This window comes from Barbus barbus (assembly GCF_936440315.1).
Source record: "Barbus barbus genome assembly, chromosome: 8".
In the NCBI taxonomy this organism is placed as follows: domain Eukaryota; kingdom Metazoa; phylum Chordata; class Actinopteri; order Cypriniformes; family Cyprinidae; genus Barbus; species Barbus barbus.
This window is the reverse complement of record NC_136736.1, coordinates 12,782,501-12,804,734: the sequence shown is the minus strand read 5'-3', so window position 1 is coordinate 12,804,734 and position 22,234 is coordinate 12,782,501. Positions and strand designations below refer to the sequence as shown.

Sequence of the window (22,234 nt, the reverse complement as noted above, 5' to 3'; positions counted from 1 at the left end):
ATAGTAGCACTCAAAAAAAATTGCACAAAAAAAAAATTGCACTGTAGAAATATGGTTTTGGCAAGAAATGTACAGTGGCAAAGTAATTTCAGGGTGGTGTTGTGTCGATTGAGTAATAATGACACGATCATGTCAGAATTCTGTGTCAAATAAAATGGGTCAAGGGCCACATGCTGTGTTTATCAGTGGATAGAGCGCAGGTATGCATGTGGGATCTCACATACTGATATGTCATGTGAGATCTCGCATATGAGTTCTCATTCTTACAGTCGCGGTCAGAATTATAGGCACCCTTAATAAATAAGATCAAAGAAGCCTATAAAAAATAAATCTATTGTTTATACTTTGCTCTTTCATTAAAAATAAAATAATCACAAAAATCTAACCTTTCAATAAGTAAAAAAAAATTACAAAAATAAAACAGGCATGTGATCAGTTAGAGACAAATAAAAAAAAGCAGGAAAATATCACCACGCCCACAAGCCACGCCCCCGGCACTTATTATTAAAAATATATATTTTAGCACATTAAAAGATATATCTTATATTGTAATACATACTATTGTCCTGTAAAAATAAAAAGCAGCATTTAATAATCATGATAATAATATAATATAAAGCATAAATAGAATTGTTATTATTAAAGTACCTTAAAGTATAAACTCTTCTGCTCATCAAGGCTGCATTTATTTGATCAAAATATTGTGAAATATTATTACAAATTTAAAAAAAAGTGGAAATGTAAAAAAAAAAAAGTTTTCTATTTTAATATATTATAAAATGTAATGCTGTTCCTGTGATGCAAAGGATAATTTTCTGCATCATTACTCCAGTTTTTAGTGTCACATGGTTTTTTAGAAACCAATTTTATTTGATGCTCAAGAAATATATCTGATTATTATCAATGTTGAAAAGTTGTGCTGCTTCATATTTTGTGTGGAAATGGTGATACATTTTTTTTCAGGATTCAGTAACACTTTCCAGTAAGGGGACATGAATTATCATGAATTGCATAAATTAAATTGTCAGTGTTATCCACCTGCTCACTGGCACTGTAATTTTGTGAGGAAAACATGGAAATAATTTGTTGTTTTATCTTGCAAAGACATGCTTTCTTCTGTTTCCACACACATTTTTCTGAAAATGGATATAATACTGTTTTTCTGGATTATTCATTCCAAGGTGCTGCGATTTCTAAGGCGACTTATATAAAACAATCAAGGTCAAGAGCAAAGCGTGCACATTAGGATTGGTGACGAATGAGAAAAGTGAGTTTATTTAGAGTTTGTATTGTGCAGTTTCCAGCAACCACGCCACTCGTTTCAGTTTCACTTTAAATATTTAGGCTGGGTGTTTATAATACGTGGTATAGTGAATGCTACTGCAGTTTGTGTTAGTTTTTACTTATATTTTCGTTCTTTTTTCTATTCTGAACACTGCTAAATTTCCAGGATATTTTTGTGGAGTGCAGGGAATATACAGTTGGGCAAAAAAGTATTTAGTCAGCCACCAATTGTGCAATTGTTCTCCCACTTAAAAAGATGAGAGAGGCCTGTAATTTCCATCATAGGTACACTTCAACTATGAGAGAGAGAGAATGGGGGGAAAGAATCCAGGAAATCACATTGTAGGATTTTTAATGAATTAATTGGTAAATTCCTCAGTAAAATAAGTATTTGGTTACCTACAAACAAGCAAGATTTCTGGCTCTCACAGACCTGTAACTTCTTCTTTAAGAGGCTCCTCTGTCCTCCACTCATTACCTGTATTAATGACACCTGTTTGAACTCGTTATTAGTATAAAAGACACCTGTCCACAACCTCAAACAGTCACACTCCAAACTCCACTATGGCCAAGACCAAAGAGCTGTCGAAGGACACCAGAAACAAAATTGTAGACCTGCACCAGGCTGGGAAGACTGAATCTGCAATAGGCAAGCAGCTTGGTGTGAAGAAATCAACTGTGGGAGCAATTATTAGAAAATGGAAGACATACAAGACCACTGATAATCTCCCTCGATCTGGGGTTCCACGCAAGATCTCACCCCGTGGGGTCAAAATGATCACAAGAACGGTGAGCAAAAATCCCAGAACCACACGGGGGGACCTAGTGAATGACCTGCAGAGAGCTGGGACCAAAGTAACAAAGGCTACCATCAGTAACACACTACGCCGCCAGGGACTCAAATCCTGCAGTGCCAGACGTGTCCCCCTGCTTAAGCCAGTACATGTCCGGGCCCGTCTGAAGCTTGCTTCAACTTGCATTACTGAAAGCATCCTAAAGGTGTCTGAACGTGAGGGATTGCCCCGGATGAAATCGTCAGGTGAAAGGTTATCATGTGGATAATTGAATTTACTGCTAAACTATTATTCATTAATTTTACTAATAGTTAGATTGGGCAGGCCTTCACAAAAGGGCGTTTAATTACAATTAAAAAAAGTAAAAAAATTGCCTTGACAAAAGGGCACTTTGGGCATCGAGGGGAAAAGGGGCAGGTGCTCAAGCACCAAACCCCCACCTGCACGTGCCCGACAATGAGTAAAAAAAAGAATATATTTTTGATATGCAGCAAAAGATTGAAGAGCATCACAAATTGCAAAGTGGCTATAAGAACATTAGCTAAAGCATTGAAAATTCCCATTTCCACCATCAGGGCCATAATTAAAATTTCCAGTCCACAGAAAATGTCACAAATCTGCTTGGAAGATGATGTGTGTCTATATTGTCTTAATGTTTATTTTCACAGGCCTCTTTTTTCATATTTATCAAAGGTGCCAGTAATTCTGACCACGACTGTATATACAAATGTGCCTAATTTGTTTATGACTTCACATTTTTGATTCGGGTGTATGAATGCGTTTTGCCCCACATTCACTGCAACAACTCTTTCCTAACTGTGAGCATATGAGTTTCTTAATTTGTGATTTGTAGAATAGGATTTGTGCACCTCAGGATTTGAAATTGTATTACTGTCGTGTTGTGTTTGTGAGAGAGAAAGTGTAAATAAAACATTTGCAACTCCTAAAAAAAATTTTTGTGACTTCGAATTTACTGATACGCATGTGTGACTATTTTTTATAACTGCAAATTCCACTGTCACAGGTGCTCAGTTTTGCTAAAATAATACCTTCATAGAACATGGTAGTAGTCAGCCATCCATGCAAACGCAGAGAGGTCAGTGTGGTGTACTGTTACTGATACAGCTGTCCAGGCCAACATCTGATGTACTGATGTCTTCAACTGTAAACCAAGAAAACATGCAATAAATATAGTACAGTTCAAAATCCATCATACATAACCAATATAACATGGCTGCCTAATCCTGCTCCTGGAGATCTGCCTTCCTAAATTCAGATCTGGACACCCCTGCGTTATGAAGTATCACATCTGGTCTCTGGTATTATAAAGTATCAATCCAAGTTTAATTTAAGATTAGCTAAGTAGAAAATATTTGTGGCATAATACTGGCATTTTCTTTTTCATGCAATTTTCATACAAGATTAACCCTCTACAGTACGCAATATAATATCAACGAGAAAAAAAAATATTTGTGATGTTTTTCCTGCTTAAAATTGAACACTATAACAAATTCAATAAACATTTTCATTAATTTTATTTATTTATATTTTAAAAGTGTGTTGCCTCAAGGCAACATTGTACCACAACGGACAAATTAAACATTTGACATTTTTATGCATAAAAAATAAATATATTTATTGTTAACATCATTTTCCATAACCAAACACCTGAACAGTTAGTTTTATCAAGTTTTTAAAGTATTGCATATCTCATATTTAATAAAATGCAATTTCATATCCAGCTCTTGCTCTCAGGCAACATTGTACTATCGTGGATCACAAGTATAATCTAACCATCATATCAGTTATCATATCAAAACATTACAATCAGAGTTCAAGTTAAAAAATTAAGGTAAAAAAATCAGCATAACCTTATCCTAATATGCACTTTATCCTTACAAGCATGCACACACACACACACACACACACGCACATGCATGTAAAATCCTACTTCCTCACTAATGACACCTCACTGCTTCTGAGAAAGCAATTCCTCAACAGAAAAATCATAATGTGCAGATATAGTATCTGAATTACTATTTTTACAAATGCATTACAAAATTTTGCAAAAATGCAAATACATTTAGATAATTCTAACTCTTTTCCTTACTAATATCATATACTTGTATTATAACTTAGCAGGCCTGCATGGCCTCATCCGATTCCATTACGGTACAATGTTGAGGCAACATGAAGTTTTAATTTCCTAAAATAAATATGATGATATAAAGAAAAGTTTTTGAAAATACTTCTTAACTTAATAATGAAGGTGACTCATACTTGTTGTAGGCAATTATATGGATGAAAATTGATGATATATGCACTTTTCATTGGAGAAAATAGGGAGTCATGTGACGTGCACATGTCCTGACATTAGGTGCGTTCGACTTGAAGCACGGCTACAGACGGCGATCAACGAGAGTAGCCGCTTGCAGTCAGGGGCGGAGTTGAAAACGGAGTCGTCAAGTCGGACACTTCGGGGCTCTCGTAATTTGCTGCATCTACCTCAGTCATGGCAGATCACGTGGCGTTTGCTTGCTTTATTGCAGACGAACTGGAAGCTATAGAAATGCCGTTATTGTTGTATGAAATTGAGCACAATGAGCAACGAAAGTGAGTAAAGGTTCAATGTAATAAGTATTGTTTTAATAAACCTTTAAGATGTATGTAATATTTTGAAAGGGTGTCATCACGACAGAAACAAGTTTTAAGTAAATAAACAGAAAATATTGAAAATTTGACTTGTGCAGTATGATTCATTATGCGTGTTTTTGCTACTGCAACTTAATAAAAATAATAAAAAAGCACATTTTAGTAAGACAAAACACCATGAACATTCATACGTGAACACCATGAACAGGCCTACGGATAAGCCCAATTTATTTGCCTTTCTATTATGATTTATACCAGCTTATGAAAGTGATCTGAATGTTGTATTAAGTTGACATCCAGTTGTTGGCAGTAATCACATGCAAGTGAAGATGGATGAACCCAGTAACTAGACAATTAGTATCAATCAGAATCCATGATGACCACATTATATTAAAAATCTGTAAGATTGACATTTGATTTATTCCATAAAAAAATGATTATCTAAATAGGTTATGCAGCTTAATACTGTAAAGGGTCTGTATGAAAAAGGTCCAAAATAAACCTATGCTATACGAATGAACAAAAAAGTGATTGCAGTAAAAATAATTGTAATCTTTTAATAAACATGATTTACGAGATGAAGATGACATGAAAAGTTAATTTATTTTTATTTTTTTGAAAGTCCGTATATGAGCATTAGTGGGACTGAAGTTGTCAGAATAAACCCGAAATACACGTTGGTGTTGTCATGTGGTGAATTTGGCCAATCGTGAAACAGCTGTGTCGTCATCAGCGCTCCCGCAGTCGCTCTGGAGAAATTGCGCCGGCTGAGTCAGCCGGCTGCTCTCGAAACGCTATCGCGGTACTTTGATGCCACACGTGACAGTGACGTGTGGTCGGCGCCGGTTCAAGTCGGACTAAATTTCTAACCGGCATGCACTGCTTCAAGTCAGCCGCCGATCGGTCTGCTAAGTGCTGCATGAAGTCGAACGCACCTATTGGAAGCAAAATGGACCACTGTGGGTCATGTGACCACTTTTTTGGGGTTTTCATTGATTAGTGTTTGAGTTCTACTACCCTGAGATAGCATTTATCAATTAAATGGGTGTCTCATTTTATTAAAAAATCCTAAAATAAAGTATGTTGCCTGGAGGCAACACAGTACCAAACGATGCTAAATATCAAATTAAATCAGTAAATAAGGAATAAATGTGTACTACAGAGGTGGCACAGAAGAACACAAGTGGCTTGTAGGTGTATTTTCAGATGTTTAATGAGGCTCAGAGGTTGCATAAGTGCAATTAAATTCACTGATTTTATCACTGAATCATTAATTGAATTGATTCGTTCGAACGGCTGATTCATTCAGGAGTGAAGTACATGACTGCCTTTATGAATGGGTAATTGAATCATTGACTCATTAATTTAAAAACGCAGTTCATTCTTAAACGAAACACCGCTGTATTTGAATGAAGATGCACAGCGGCTTGGCTGGACTGAAATGGTCGCACTGTAAAGCCCTGCAAAGGAGCATTAGTTCCTCTTCAAAAGTTATAGTACACACCACCACACACAAATGAGATGTGCAATCAACCTTTTGCATCATCTGGCAGAGTTTTGCCTACAAATAAATGGTGATATCTCGGTACATGTAATTTAGAGAACAGGTAAACACTGTTCATTTACATATATTACCAACACTGTAACAATACAAATCTGGTTGAAAATCTGTTAACTTACCTTTTAGGGCAATGATTACAATATAAGGATAATATTTGGCAGCTTTGTATGTTCATTTATAGTTGTCCTCATCTGAAGTCATCGTGAGATTTGGCGTCTTCTGAAGTCTTCTCAAGTGAGGCTGGATCCAAACTGGAACTTGCATAATCTTTAGTAACCTTGGGATGGGCATCCCGAGACAGAAACAGGAAACCAAAAGGAGAAAGATTAGCAGAGGTGCTGTTCGTATTATTTCACACAAAAGATGATCCATTTCTTCACATATAACTGTAGTGCACGATTATGATATGTGTTTTGTGTGAATATCTGTTAAACTGTAAATTATTTCTGTGACCAAAGCTGTATTTTCAGCAGGCGTGGTTCAGCAAGGTCTGCAGCAGGAGAGAGATTTGGGAGACGAGCATTGAGTAAAGTGCAAAATGATAAACACCTGTGTCTAATTGCAGTAATTAGCGTGGATAAGGTTATGCTGATTTTAAATTTTTTTACCTTGAAACAACTCTGATTGTAATGTTTTGCTATGATAACTGATATGATGGTTTGGTTATACTTGTGATCCATGATGGTACATTTGGCTGGATAAAAAGCCACCGGAGAACGGGAAGGTGGAGAGAGAGTCTGGACTGGGAGCTTGTGCGTGCTTCTCCCAAAAACAGTGGGATGAAACAAGCCCCCTCGCCACAGTTTAAAAGTTATTTTAAAAAAGAAAAGAAAAAAGAAATTCATATTTTTATTCAGCAAGGATGCATTAAATTGATCAAAAGTGAGTGTAAAGAATTTTGCTTAAAATAAATGCTGTTCTTTTGAAATTTCTATTCATCAAAGAATCCTAAAGAAAATTAAAAATAAATATTCAGCAGCTCAACTGTTTTCAGAAATGTTTCTTGAGCAGCAAATCAGTATATTATAATGATTTCTGAAGGATCGTGTGACACTGAAGACTGGAGTAATGATGCTGGAAATTCAGCTTTGATCACAGGAATAAATTACATTTTACTATATATTCACACAAAACAGCTATTTTAAATCGTAATATTTTACAATATTACTGGGGCTTTTTTTTGTGTGTTTTTTTATCTGATTTTTTAAAATAAATTCAGCCTTGGTGAGCATAAGAGATGTATTTTCTAAAAATATAAAATTTTGAAGAATAGTGTATATTTGAGGTTCACTGTGCTTTGGAGATGTTGTCTGACAGGAGGTTCGCTCAGATTCTGGGGTGCAGCAGGCCATCAGCATTGAAGAATCTAGGAACATAACAAGCAATCTGTCACAGAGACAACCATATTTAGTATGCAATGCCAGGTTTATTACAAGGAAAATGTAAATGCCACCTCTAAAGCAGAGGTGAAATGTGGAAAAGTTAAAAATTATTTCTTAACATAACCGAATTTGTTTCTAGGTTTACTTATTTAATATTCTCATACTGCTTACTTATGGATGTCAAACCCGTCTTAAAAAATTAAGAAGCTTTCCCAGTTCACCTGTCCTTCTCCGTCTAGGGCTCCCTTCAGACATTGTGGAATCTTGGAGCTTCCCCTGTTGTTTGTTGCTCCTGCAATCAGTAGTTTTTGTATTTGTTTAGCAGGAGAGATCACAACACGCTTGAACTTGATTCAGTTTAACTGTAGCGCAGTGACGTCGCGGATTAACGGTACAGTGCAACTGTTAGGCTAAATGTTTAGGTTAAATAAATGAGCCTATTTCCAATTACCCATTGAAAAAAACACCAGCAAAACTATTACAGAACTGTCAAAAGCTCTCATCTACACATACATATGTAATTAAAATCCCAAACTTTCATAAAGAGCTCAGTCTATGGAGTTAGCCTAATGTTACGTCCTCTGAAAACTGCTAAAATGCTAACGGACATGTTCGAAGACATTAAACCATTTATAAATTAATTTCAACAGACAATTACAAGCAAGAGAAGTGTCAGGGACAGTTGTATGTAATATCTGTGTGATTTTAGGGACTAAGCTTACCGAAAACAGTCAAAACAGCAGCGAAAGACGGAGCTTCCTGCTAGTCAGTCGTCGTTTCCATGGCAACTCCCTCTACTCCAGTGTTTGAATGAGACTCGAATGTTCAGCACGCGCGCCAATTAAAACACGTCACAGTCACGAAGAATTCACATAAACATTTAAAATTAGAACATTACATAATAAATAAATAAATTAATTATTATTAAATCATCTATTATTTTTCTATTCTTTTTACTTGTTTTATTTTGTGTTCACGGTGTGTGTGTGTGTGTGTGTGTGTGTGTGTGTGTGTGTACTTGGATGGGTCAAATGCAGAGCACAAATTCTGAGTATGGGACACCATACTTGTCCACCTTTTCTTTTCTTTTCTTTTCTTTTCTTTTCTTTTCCTCTAACATTAGTGTTCCCTCTTTCAATCAATCTACTTGTTTAATTTTTATTAATTTTTAATTTATTTTATTTATTTTGTTTTATTTTGTGTTCACTCTGTGTGTGTGTGTGTGTGTGTGTGTGTGTGTGTATGTTTATGTGGTTTATGAGGACACAAATTTGTATAATGACATGGGTATGACAGAGGTATTATAATATGAAGGTGGTTTATGAGGACACTGCCTATGTCCCCGTAATTCAAAAGGCTTAAAAAACATACTAAATGGTGTTTTTTTGAAAATCTGAAAATGCACAAGGTTTCCTGTGAGGGGTAATTTTAGGTGTAGGATTGGTGTAGGGCAATAGCACACACAGTTTGTTCAGTATAAAACCCATTACGCCTATGGAGAGTCCCCATAAATAATAAACCACAAAAACCAACATGCGTGTGTGTGTGTGTGTGGGGGGGAGGGGGCGGTGGGGGCAGTAAGTGCAGGGCACAGGTGGGTATATCGATGTGGGAGAAGTGGATTGGGTGAGAGGTAGTTGATGTGAGGGGTGTGGATGGGTGTAGAGGAGGGTGTATGAGTGTGGGTTGGGTGAGAAAAGTGTGGTGGCAAGAGTTTGTGGGATGTTGGTGTATTGCTATGGGAGGTTTGGGTGAGTGGATGTCGATGAGGAAGAGTGGGTGTGTGTATAGCAGTCTAGGGTGGGGGGATTGTAGATGTAGGTGTGTCACAGTGCAGCTCTTTTCATATAGTGATGCTGTTTCTGTGTGACTGTCAGTCTGTTCTCTCCCCTCACTCACCCCCAAACCCCACTCCAACACATACAACCTACACTTTCAGATCTTTCAGACTGCTACTGTCAGTCATGCTTTTGAGAATTGTATGTAACAGTAAGTGGGAAACCTAGTTTTGAACAATGGAAGTAGTTGACTTGGGATTACTTTAGCCTGGACATTTGCCAGGAGTCGACAACAACACGTCTTGCCTTAACTTTAAAATTGTCGGAACAGAGAAAAGATGTTAATGAAAAACAAATGTGAGTTTACATTCTCTATAACAAGTAGTGTTTAATTATTTTACAAACATCACACAATTGAATTCCATCCTTGGAAATAACTGAAGTATATTTAAAATAGTACAAAGTGTTACAGAAAACTAAGAAAATGATATTCTGTACATATTAAACGTCCTCAATCAGTCCTCAATGACTCACACATTCCAGAAGTTATATATGCGTTATGCATTTCTTGTCAAAGATATTGTAAAAATTAAATTTTAGTATATTTTAATTACTGATGACACTAAAATTGTTATATATTATATAAATACCAAATTATATTTGGTCATACAACTATGGTGAATGTATTTCATCAGACAATAATTTAATCTGATTTAAGTCAGGGCATGCTACAGATTTATACTGTATTTTATGCTATAATTTATTTGTGAAACCAGTTTTATAATTTTGTTTTAGACTCCTCTCAGATATATTATATCATTAGCAACTAGAATAATTTAAGATGTACCATCTAGCATGCTTGACTATGATACTAAACTACCCTTGAATTTAACCTTGTCAGAAAGTGGAACAATCTAATTAATTTGTAATTAGGTAAAATAGACACCAGCTTGGCCAGGTTCGGAGACCAGCTTAGACAGACTGGGAGACCAGCTAAAACCAGCCTGACCAGGCTGGGAGACCAGCTAAAACCAGGCTGGCCAGGATGGGAGACCAGCTAAAACCAGCCTGACCAGGCTGGGAGACCAGCTAAAACCAGCCTGGCCAGGATGGGAGACCAGCTAAAACCAGCCTGACCAGGCTGGGAGACCAGCTAAAACCAGCCTGGCCAGCCTGACCAGGCTGGGAGACCAGCTAAAACCAGCCTGGCCAGCCTAGACAGGCTGGGAGACCAGTTAAAACCAGCCTGACCAGGCTGGAAGGCCAGCTGACCAACCAGCTAAAACCAGCCTGACCAGCCTAGACAGGCTGGGAGACCAGCTAAAACCAGCCTGACCAGGCTGGAAGGCCAGCTGACCAACCAGCTAAAACCAGCCTGACCAGCCTAGACAGGCTGGGAGACCAGCTAAAACCAGCCTGACCAGGCTGGAAGGCCAGCTGACCAACCAGCTAAAACCAGCCTGACCAGCCTAGACAGGCTGGGAGACCAGCTAAAACCAGCCTGACCAGGCTGGAAGGCCAGCTGACCAACCAGCTAAAACCAGCCTGACCAGCCTGGCCAGGCTGGGAGACCAGCTAAAACCAGCTATTTCCAGCTTAAACCAGCTAAAACCAGCCAACCATCTTAGGCTGGTTTAAGCTGGTTTTTTCAGCAGGGAAGTGTATAAGATTATTTAATAAGACAATTGTATTAGAATTTATAAGAAAACGTTTAAAGAAAATGCATAATAAATGATTAAATTATTATTATTATTAATAAATATAATTATTATTATAAAGTTTGCCTTGTTTTTTGATGTGTCTGAGTCATATTAGATCATCCAACATAGAATGTGCATACCAATTTTTAACAATGGATCATATGGTTGTGGAGTTATAGTGGTTTTTCAGTTGTATTGCCCCATTCGCAGAATTTCATGAAAGTTTGTATGCGTCCTCAGAATGAGCTGTTTATTGTATGTCCAGTTTCTTTAAGCTTTGACATTGAATTCAGCAGATATATGGCAAACATTCATGAAACTAAATGTTTCTTCAAAATAACTTGTTCTAATCAAAATTCTTATGATTACTTTTTGCCAGTAAGGCCTAGAGCTGACTCGCAAAGTTTGGTGAAGATTTGGCCAACGGTCTAGGAGTTCGAAAAAATATTTTTATTTATTTGTTTTTAATCAAATTAAAATGGCGGGAAAATGTCTAGATAATCTTAAAAATTAAATGTACTCTTGTTCAGGGTTAAAGCAAGAACTCGTAAAAATAATTTTGATTCTATCCCACATTTGCGGAGTTATTTAACTAAACAGTTATTTAGTATAGCGCCACCGTGTGGCCATTTCTTTTATTCGTGTGAGAATATATCTGTTTAATGATCCTACTGGCACCATCATGCCTCATGCTACAGGTCTTCATTTAAAATAGTGAAGATAAGACAAGACAGGGATCAGATGAATGAAACTAGCGTGTTGTTGTCTTGTTCCAATATAACTGTTACATTTAATCTTCTCATTTGAACTGTAAATTAATGCCTTTACCATCAGCAAACATTCTAAACATAAAGAGACTAAAACACAGAGGTAATGAAAATTTTTTATTGAATCTTCCAGTAAAGACTTGATATTCATGGAAAAAAACTGCTTTCTGATAGTACAAGTAAGCAAGAACAGCACAAAAACAAAAGAGACAGAGACAAGAAGCCGCTTATGAAAGTGCAGATATGAAGGAACATGATATATTTTCTTCAAAAAAATACAAAAATGTTTACATTTTAACTGGATGGGATTTCACTATGAATAAAAAAAATTGAAAGCAAGTTAATCAAAAATGAACTACTTTTTACAAAACAATATCACTAGTGCCATTTAGAACTTAGTCAACAAAAAAGGTAATTATTTTACTCTAAAAATGCCGAAAATGCATAGGCATCATGTACATGTTTTCTCTTGCTTTTTTTAAAGGTGTTTTATGAAAACAGATTTTTCATGGCATTTCAGGAAGAAGAAAAAAAAACAGAAAGGAGGACGTTCTTCCGTGCAGCACAGTGGTGCAGTGCACAATATACGGACAAAGTAAACAACGCCTGCCTCTGCTTTCATAGACTTACAATCCTGGGGATCAAACCACACTTGCAAAAAAACAGACTGCACAGCACTTTCCCTACTAATAAGTACATTTGCACACCCATTTTATAAATCAGTCGAACACAACTGCATTAAAAGTAGCGCAACATACGCACGAGTTTGCTCATGCATCCCTACCCACTACTAACATGCCATAACTCCCCATATGTTTATCCCATTCAAAAGTTTTCTGTGTCAAATATATGTATTTTTCATTCTACAACAAACTTTTTTGTCCATTTTTGCTACATTTTTTCTTCTTGCCGGCTGTGAATTTTTTTGCATTAATCACCTCGTTATCCTTATCACAGCTTCATGCCATTCAGTTCATTTAAAGTATTATATTCTCTTACTTTTTTGTCTATCAGACGTATTCACGCTACACTACTCTGTACAACACTGTACTAGTCTCTAAGCTACGATGCAGATCTTTTTTCGCCAATGGAATACTGATTTGTAAACTGCAAAAAAGAGAAAAAAAATGCAAAAGAAAGAGAAAGAAAAACAAATTGGCTTAAAAACCCAACTTCTCTCACAAACAAGACCAGAGGAGGATACTTGCCACAAGTATGATGGCCTCATCATTTAACATGCTTGGTCACACAAAGTTGTCAAGTATCTTCCAGATTCTCACGGGCTGAGAACTGAGGACTCTTCAGTCAAAATTTTTGCCCCCAAACAAACTGCCTTCAAGTAGAATACAAACCCTACCCTCCTCCCGCCTCCCACCCCTCCCTTCAACCAATCAGCTTCTGCATGGAACCCTGGACTGACAAGGTTACATCTGCAGTTGCCTTATGGTCAGCTCTGTCTAGGACACAGAGGAAATGGGGTTGTGAGGAGAGCCCATCTGTGTGAGGACTTTATCCAGCCACTGCAGGGGCCCGTGAAGATGAATCTCAATCCAGCATGGGGTGCTTGTCACATCCTGTCGATGATACTCTGCACCCCAACCCTGGAACACAAGTTCAAAGATATCAGCTGTATTTCTCCTGAAACTGTGTGCTACATAAAGAGAAGATTAACTCATAAATGGGAATTCTCATTGAATTCTGATATTAATTCACCCACATAGGGTTCCAAACCTGTATGCACTTCTTTCAGCATCAGATTTTTTTTTCATACAATAAAAGTGTCGTCCAAAGCATATTTCTGAAGGATAATGTGACACTGAAAACTTTAGTAATGTCTGCTAAGAAATTCAGCATTGTCATCAAAGGAATTAATTACATTTTATTCAAAATAAAACAGTTCTCTAAAATTTGTAATATTTTTTTTTTTTTACTGGATTTTTGATCAAATAAATGCAGCCTTGGTGAGCATAAGAGACTTAATTAAAAAACATTAAACATTTTTTTTTTGCTATTTGGTGTTTGATAGAAGCATTCTTCAAAATATCTTCTTTTGGGTTTTACAGAAGAAGAAAAGGCATACAGGTTTGGAACCACATGAGGAGTACATTTTTGGGTGAGCGATCACTTGAATTATTCGTTTCTATAGCCTAGCTTACCTTGACAAAACTCATGCGGATGGTGCACATCTTGGTGAGTTCATAGACGGCTTCAAAACCGTGATTGACGGACTGTGCCAAGAGCTCGGCAAACTCCTGGTTGTTGAAGATCTTTAGGCTGCAGCGACTGGGAATCTTGCATACAGTGGTGGGGTGGAAACCATGGTGATAGTTGCAGTTGCGGCTTTGAACAAAGATACTGCTGTCACTCAAACATTCAGCGTATACCTCTCCTCCCACATAGTACAAATGTACTCCTGTAAAATATATGAAAAGATTTTACATTATAAATATTTAGCTTATTAACAGCATTTCAGTATCATGTTACTATTATATCATATTTTAGTGCTATATAATAGTGCAATTCAAACACAGTTTTTTTATATAGTGATCATTTCAGTCAAACCTTTTCCGATGTGGCGTCGAGTGTTCTCAATGGTCGAGTTGCGATTGACATTCGACAGCAGACCAAGGCAGAAACGGTTACGGTTATTGGAGGGGTCGGTAAAGCCGTCCACCAGTACGCTGGTTGAGGAGGCCTGGAAAGCCTCTCCCACACGATTATTAAGCTCATAGTACACAATGGAGCACCAGTGTTTAGGTTCCGCATATGCCACAGGCTGAACATCTGCACAGATAGTTATGAACTCATTGAATACAAGCACACATACACATACTGTATTAAAGCAAAGTAGAATGGTGTAAAAATGAAAATACTCTTAAAGGGATAGTTCACCCAAAAATGAAAATTCTGTCATTAATTACTCCCCCTTATGTTATTCTAAACCCAGCCTTCGTTTATCTTCGGAACACAAATTAAGATATTTTTGATGAAATCCGAGAGCTCTCTGACCCTCCATAGACAGCAACGCAACTAACGCATTCAAGAACCAGAAAGGTAGTAAAGGCATAATTAAAATAGTCCATGTGACATCAGTGGTTCAACCTTTATTTTATGAAGCTACAAGAATACTTTTTGTGCGCAAAGAAAACAAAAATAACTTTATTCAACAATTTCTTCTCTTCCGTGTCAGTCTTCGATTGGCATTCATGAAAGTACAAAGACACGTGTGTGGTGCTGCTGACGCAGGAGCCAGCATTTTGACGTATAACCCAGGGGCCTCATTTATAAAATATTGCGCAGAAACCATCCTAAATTTGATCTTACGATCATATCTCGAATATGCGTACGTTTGATTCATAGAATGAACGTACGAACAGAAAACTTCTCTTTCAGATGTGAAATATATGAATTGCAAAGGAACTTGCACGCAATTGAATGGTTTCAGCTCTATGCTTGTAAACGACTCCTAATTAATGTCATTAACATATAAAATATTACCAATCATCATAATTTAGAACAGCGAGCTGCAAGAACAGCTTACATTTTAAAAAACCTGCAATACTCTGTTAATAAAAAGTGCGTACGTCTGCTCAGACCCTGACGTGACGCTAAGCACTTTTCCACGTCAAAGACGTCTTTATAATTATGAGCGCTGGCGTGGATTTACACGTACGCACACTCTAAAATCAAATCTGAGCATATGCACACTTTATAAATGAGGCCCCAGATGTGCCGCGGCTTGTTTTCAATCAGAGGATTACACACTCATGCATTGTGGTTCTGTTATTAATGCGCGTCGAAGACTGACACGGAAGAGAATAAATTGTGGAATAAAGTCATTATTGTTGTTTTCTTTACACACAAAAATTATTCTTGTAGCTTCATAAAATTAAGGTTGAACCACTGATTTAACATGGACTATTTTAACGCTGTCCTTACTACCTTTTTGGGCTTTGAATGTGGTAGTTGCATTGCTATCTATGCAGGGTCAGAAAGCTCTCAGATTTCATTAAAAATATCTTAATTTGTGTTCCGAAGATGAACAATGGTCTTACAGGTTTGGAACGACATGAGGGTGAGTAATTAATGACAGAATGTTTGGGTGAAATATCCTTTTAAGATCACCAAGTCTGCAGTGAAACCAGTAATATTGTGAAATATTATATTATTTCAATTTTTTATTTTAATATATTTTGAAATGTAATTTATTCATGTGATGCAAAGCTAAATTTTCATGAGCCATTACTCCAGTCTTCAGTGTCACATGGTCTTTCAGAAAATTATTCTAATATGCTTATTTGAGGCTCAAGAAACATTTATCAGTATCAATACTGAAAACAGTTGTGCTGCTTAATATTATTGTGGGAAAACTTTTTTTCCCCTTTAAGTTCAAAAGAACAGCATTTATTTGAAATATAAATATTTTTAACATTCTAAATCCTTGCTATCACATATAAACAATTTAATGCATACTTGCTGAATAAAAGTGTTTAAAAAAAACTTTCCCAAACTGTTGAACAGCAGTGTGTATTTTTAATATTTATATTTGATGACCTTTTAAAACAATTTGGCAATTTCACAGGTTACCAATAAGCGTATTATTATTTTATTTGTTTTTACTGTATTGACACAACCCCCAAAACATTTTATTTGGCTATTTTTGAATATATTAATGCACCTTTAGTGCTGGATTGTGTCTTTGAATGTGATTAAGCAATATGATTAACAGATTTAGACTTGCATCTCATCTCTTACAGCAGAGGGCATATCGATTTTACTAGGGTATTTATATGAGGTCACTGTTGCTAGGCTATTAATGGTAACACTTTAGTATCAGGCTGCAATGATTGGCTATTACCGTGCACTATTCAAGGGCCGACAAAATACAACCAAATCAGCATAATACAAGTGGGATAGCTGTCCGTATCAAATCGCACCCCAGTGCAAGCAAACGTGTGGGTCCCATAAAACACCAATCAGTCTTTCTGAAACCCACAGCTCATCTGTGCCAACTGTGCAAATCCCAAAGAGAGGGTAATGTGTTTATCTATGGCATATTTCTACCCAGTTTCCTCTGGTCTGTGACACTGGGCCACAGGTGTGTTTTGTCTACTCTTTTCCCATTAGCCTATCACAATAGAAATGAGCGCTCCCACAGGATGCAGCTTGAGTGCGCATCCCAAAATTTTGACGGTACCACAATTTCCACAAATATTTCAACAGCTCGCCTTTTCTCTGCGCACCCCCTCGCCTCCTTTGCATCACTACATACAAACTGTATAAATGTGCTGCATAATTGGAATCATTGATTCTGAAGTTCAGGGCTGTTTTCATGCCCTGAACACATTGTGTGTTTTAAACATTGTGTTAAAACAATTTTTCCAAACACAGGATGCATAAGAAATAGAAAAGGGAAAGTAAAACCTGTAATTAATTCGTAAGGTGTTTACAGAATTCAGGGCAGTAATGTATGCAGTGTTCATTCAAGCTTTTGCAATCATTGACTAACTGCAAATAATGAGCCATAACCAATATTAAGTCACAGCCCAACAGTGCTGCAATAACTAATGGATAACAGAAATAATTAACAACAAATTTCATTATCTAGTCTGGTCTCTGCGCTGTGCACTTTAACTTCCATCAGTCATGGACAAAATGTAGTCTATAGACAAAACACACCAAAAAACATAGCAGAGGGTGCATGACCCTGGTTGTCCTAAACATGAGAATGCTTTATATTATATATTCTTTAAGCAATCTTATGTACTCACATAGTTTACTGGATTCAATTGACAGGTGTCTTTGCTGTTTAATGCATTTCAGACATGTTTCCCAGCACATACAGCACAGCACATTACATTTTATGGTTATATTGTCCTGACAGCAAACATGTCTCGGTTAAACTTTATAGACTTCACTGAGTGGAAGCACACACATGGGTTCCAAACAGACAGAACACAACAGAGAACTGAAGCACAATTCTGACTAAATATTGTTGATGGACGTTTAAATTAGTCAATTAATGGTATTTCTATGAAAGCAGTAACTGTAAAGTTATCATAACGGATTTAACTGGACACAAATGTAAAAACTATCTTACATTTACATGTCAGAACTGTGCACATACACTTCAAAACTGTGCAGAATTTTATATTTACATTTGAAATCTTTTTTGCACATGTATGGCACAGCCTGCATATGTAAGTCCACTTAATTTATTTTCTTAGCTTTCAATCTGAATAACATTATTTTCTGATATTGTATAACTGTAACTTAAAGTATGTGATTTTATTACATACTTTGCTGCAAGATTAACCAGATTTAAAGAACAAAAAGCCAGGCTGTCTGCAAATGTGTGTGTGTGAGAGTATGTTTGTGTTTGGACTTCCTGCACCTGCAGTGTGGGCAGGCAGCTGCTGATAGCTATAAGCAGCCCATGTCATGCTGTAAGGAATGGGCAATATCTTTGCCGGAGTGGCTGAAGCTTAGTGTGGTGTCTCATTTTGGTGTGGGTTTTATAATTTAAATGGAGTGTACCTGGTTGGTTGTTGAGCTCCAATGGCAGGTTCTGGCCTAGCAGGTTAGTGTCCATTGGTTGGGGACAGTCCTGTGTCATTGGCTCCTCTGGGGGCATATAAGCTGGTGGAGGGGTTTCTTTTGAAACAAAGAAAAAAAAAAACAGACAAAAGAGATTTTGATAAATAAAAAGATAAATATTATCGCTCTCAATACATACAATATAAATATACCTTTTTTTTTTTTATATTCACAGATTTGAAAATCTGTAGTAAACTATAACAGGGTAGATTTCTACAAATGCACAGCAAGTCTTATTTTTTAAATTCATATTTGAAAAAGAAAAAAAAAGTCACTATTGTTTTTCCACTATTTTCCAAAAGAGGAAAAAAGGGAGAAATTGATCTCAGTAGTCAGAATTGAGAAAGATGTCCAATTTGACGTCACTCCCTTAGAAGCAGTAGACACACTTTGGCAACAGTGTTGTTGACTAGTTTTGTCTTTTTAAACTCCATCTTAATAATAACAAAGTATAGTGGTATAAATACACGTGAATTTAAAAAAAATCTAACTCTAAAATACTTCTGTTATACTTTTACTGTTATACTTATACTCAATTTACAATGCTAGAGTCTGTGTAAAGGTTCCATAATATGTACCTTTCTATAATAAAAATGAATTTTCTTTTCTTAAAAGGTACAATTAAAAGGCAACTCAATAAGTAAACAATGTGACTACTCAATAAATACATAAATAATGCATCTGATATTATTTGCAGTACCTTAAAGTATACTTTTAGTACCATATTATACATTATGAATATAATCACACAAGTACATCTATGGTTTCTCAAAACCATTTTTTTTTTTTTTGGAAGAAAGTAAATAAATGCTGTTCTTTTGAACTTTCCACTGATTCATCTTTAAAGAAATGTATCATTGTTTCAAAAATATTGCAACATTGATAATGAAAATAAATGTTTCTTGAGAAGAAAATCAGCATGACAAATAACGCTGTTTTTTATTTTCTATACATCTAAGAATCCTGAAACAAATAGTTTTCCATGAAAATATGAAGCAGCACAACTGTTTGTAGTATTAACACTAGTAAGAAATGTTCCTTGAGCAGCAAATCAGCGCATTAGAATGATTTCTTAAGGATCATGTGGCACTGAAAACTACAGTAATGGCTGCTGAAAGTTCAGCTTTGCGTCACAGGAATAAATTAGATTTTAATATTGTACAACAAATAAAATTAAATTGGTAAAAGTAAAAATAAATATATATATATATTTCACAATATTACTTTTTGTTGCATTTTTGATCAAATAAATGCAGCTTTGGTGTGTGAATAAGACACTTCTGTAAAAAAACACTAAAAATCACATTAATTTTGATTGTTACTGTAAAGACAGTGAAATAGCATAAGCGCAGTTCACCTGGCATCTGAAAAGGGCTGCCTGGATCCGAGCTGGATGGAGAATGGGGGAAGGTGGCTGTACTGCCTGTGCCGCTGTTGGGCGAGCTGGGGTAGCTGTTGGTCGGGGAGTTTGGGGTGAAGGGAAGGGCGTTCGCTGGCTGCTGTTGAAAGGAGTCAGGGAAGGTGGCGTTCTGAGGCATAGGGGGTTCCGTCTGGTGGAGTGGGTTACGGAAGCGTGGCAGCATAGAGAGTTTTGCATTGAACTCGCTGTTTCGTGGCACCAGCACAGGTGGCAGCACTGAAGGAAGAGAGGAGAAATATGCCAATCATAATCAATCAGAATGAAGTAGGTGACAGGAGAATCCATCAAACCTTGACAAATGAATTAGATATGAATTCATGTATGGCTATATACACCCTGTGACCACCAAATCGGAGCATATCTGACTACAGTACACCATAATCACTGAAAATAAGAAAATCCTACAAGACGTATACTGACAAAAAATATATAATCTAGGTAAGCAGCATATCTGCACTAGTGGCCAAACTTTCTTGATATAGATGCACAAGAACTAATGAAATCCTGAAATTTCCCACCAAAACAAACCTGATAACTCTTAACAGTAATCACTATTGTGCATAAAAATGCACACAAAACTAAAAATATATCAAAGAAAGAATAAAATAACAGTTAACCCAAATGTGACTATTCTGTTACAAACCTCTATGACTTTCAAAAATATATATTTTGAAGAATGTTTCAACTGTTTGTGTCCATACAATGAAAGAACCATCATTGTATTGTAGAAAAACACTAAATTTCTTCTATCTTTCACAGAAGAAAAAAAAAAAAAGATTTGGAACAACATGAGGGTGGGTAAATGATTACAGAATATTCATGTTTTGGGTATACTATCCCTTCAATAATTTATGATTATCTTTAGTATTGTTTTGGCGTCCACTATTTTCAGTATTTAGGTAAAATATACAAATTCCCTATCTCATCCAAGAGACAGTTGTCACACACGCCTGTGCTCTCTAAAAATAGTAGAGCAAAACAATGTGGTAACTGGTATTTCCACCTGTGTTGCCCACACACCTTTTTATTTGTTTGCAGTGAGATTGGGAACATGTATTTCAGTGATATAGCAATGAGTATTGTTAAACAATGGATGTGTATGTGGTGGGGGGGGGGGGGGGGGGGGGGGGGGCATCCACAGGCCTGCACTACACAAGCGTGTGCAAGGCGGGCAACCAGTCTTTCCTGCTATTGTCTGTGTGGTTGACGGAGGTTCCTGTAAAACTCTTCCTCTATACAGCCACATGTTTCAGCCTCCACACACACACACACACACACACACACAAGTGTACATAGACCCTGGCCTGAACAAAGCCCTCATTCTGCCCCCGCCTGGAATTTCCTGCTCCTGCTCTCATAATGTGCACACACACACACACACACACTGTGGACAGCTGTTTCTGTGTTGTCAGCTGACCCTCATCTTCTGCTTAGCCAACAAAAAGTGCGTTTGAAGTCCATTCTTTCACCATAAGCAGAGGTAAAGAAAATGTTCTTGTTTCCCATTAAGACACACACAAACACACAGAGCACAGAAGGTTTTTAGACTCCACAGTTTTCTCTCAAGTGGTATCAGGATCAAACAAACGAGAAAAGCACCTGGCAGAGGCCAGAGAGAGATATGGAAAGGGAAGGACAAAAAAAGAAAGCGACCATCTGCAGGAACCATGGGAAGGGAAAACTCCGGAACATGCATGAAAAAGGTACATATGGGCTATATAATCCATATGCGATTCACTGACAGAGGAAGACAAATTCATATATAAAAACTGCACACCATTTTCATACAAGACATCATATGACTTTTTTTTAACAAAACATTCAAATAGACAGAATCTCCTTGCTTTAAAAACAAAACAACGTCCAGTTTAGTGATATTTACAGGATCCAACACCTTTTAGCCAAAATGAACATCCATGACTTTTCCAGCTGTTTATGACTTCTGAAAAATTATTTTGACAAACATTTCAGAGATTTAAATCACAAGGAACAAATTATAGTGGATGAAATATATGACTTTAACATTTTAGTAATTTCAATGACATTTAGAGAGCATGACATTTAAACAATCTTTGATATTTCTATGACAGTGGGAACCCTGTGTATAGATTGTGAATGAATATGTTTTTGAACAAATCTATAAAGAGAAAAATCATTCTTGTTTCTTTCCATGCATCATAATTTCTGTTCACAGGAGTCTTGCCCTTTTGTAGCACATGAATCATTTGCCAGCATCATTTGAGTGATGATTATGAAGCAGCAATTAATCAGTTTGACCTACTGAGCCAATACAGTCCAT

General features: G+C 36.7%; 1 protein-coding gene and 1 long non-coding RNA gene across 4 annotated transcripts in view; both read right to left on the bottom strand.

The window, feature by feature from the left end:
- Window positions 1–1,423: 1,423 nt before the first annotated feature.
- On the bottom strand, window positions 1,424–8,485 carry LOC306873605. The gene is made up of 5 exons (XR_013784504.1): window positions 8,396–8,485; window positions 7,895–7,965; window positions 7,583–7,657; window positions 6,411–6,568; window positions 1,424–3,240 (listed from the first exon to the last, which is right to left on the bottom strand). It is a non-coding gene; the product is annotated as an uncharacterized lncRNA (long non-coding RNA).
- Window positions 8,486–12,021: 3,536 nt separating this feature from the next.
- Window positions 12,022–22,234, bottom strand: part of LOC306873436 (mothers against decapentaplegic homolog 1) — a 29,381-nt gene continuing 19,168 nt past the window's right edge. For all 3 annotated transcript variants that reach the window (XM_079422720.1, XM_079422721.1, XM_079422722.1), the window contains 5 exons: window positions 19,873–20,151; window positions 18,456–18,572; window positions 14,481–14,702; window positions 14,075–14,331; window positions 12,022–13,519 (listed from right to left, as the gene is read on the bottom strand). In XM_079422720.1, the coding sequence (XP_079278846.1) occupies window positions 13,376–13,519; window positions 14,075–14,331; window positions 14,481–14,702; window positions 18,456–18,572; window positions 19,873–20,151 (1,019 nt within the window). In that variant the 3' untranslated portion in view covers window positions 12,022–13,375. The remainder of the gene's footprint in view (window positions 13,520–14,074; window positions 14,332–14,480; window positions 14,703–18,455; window positions 18,573–19,872; window positions 20,152–22,234) is intronic.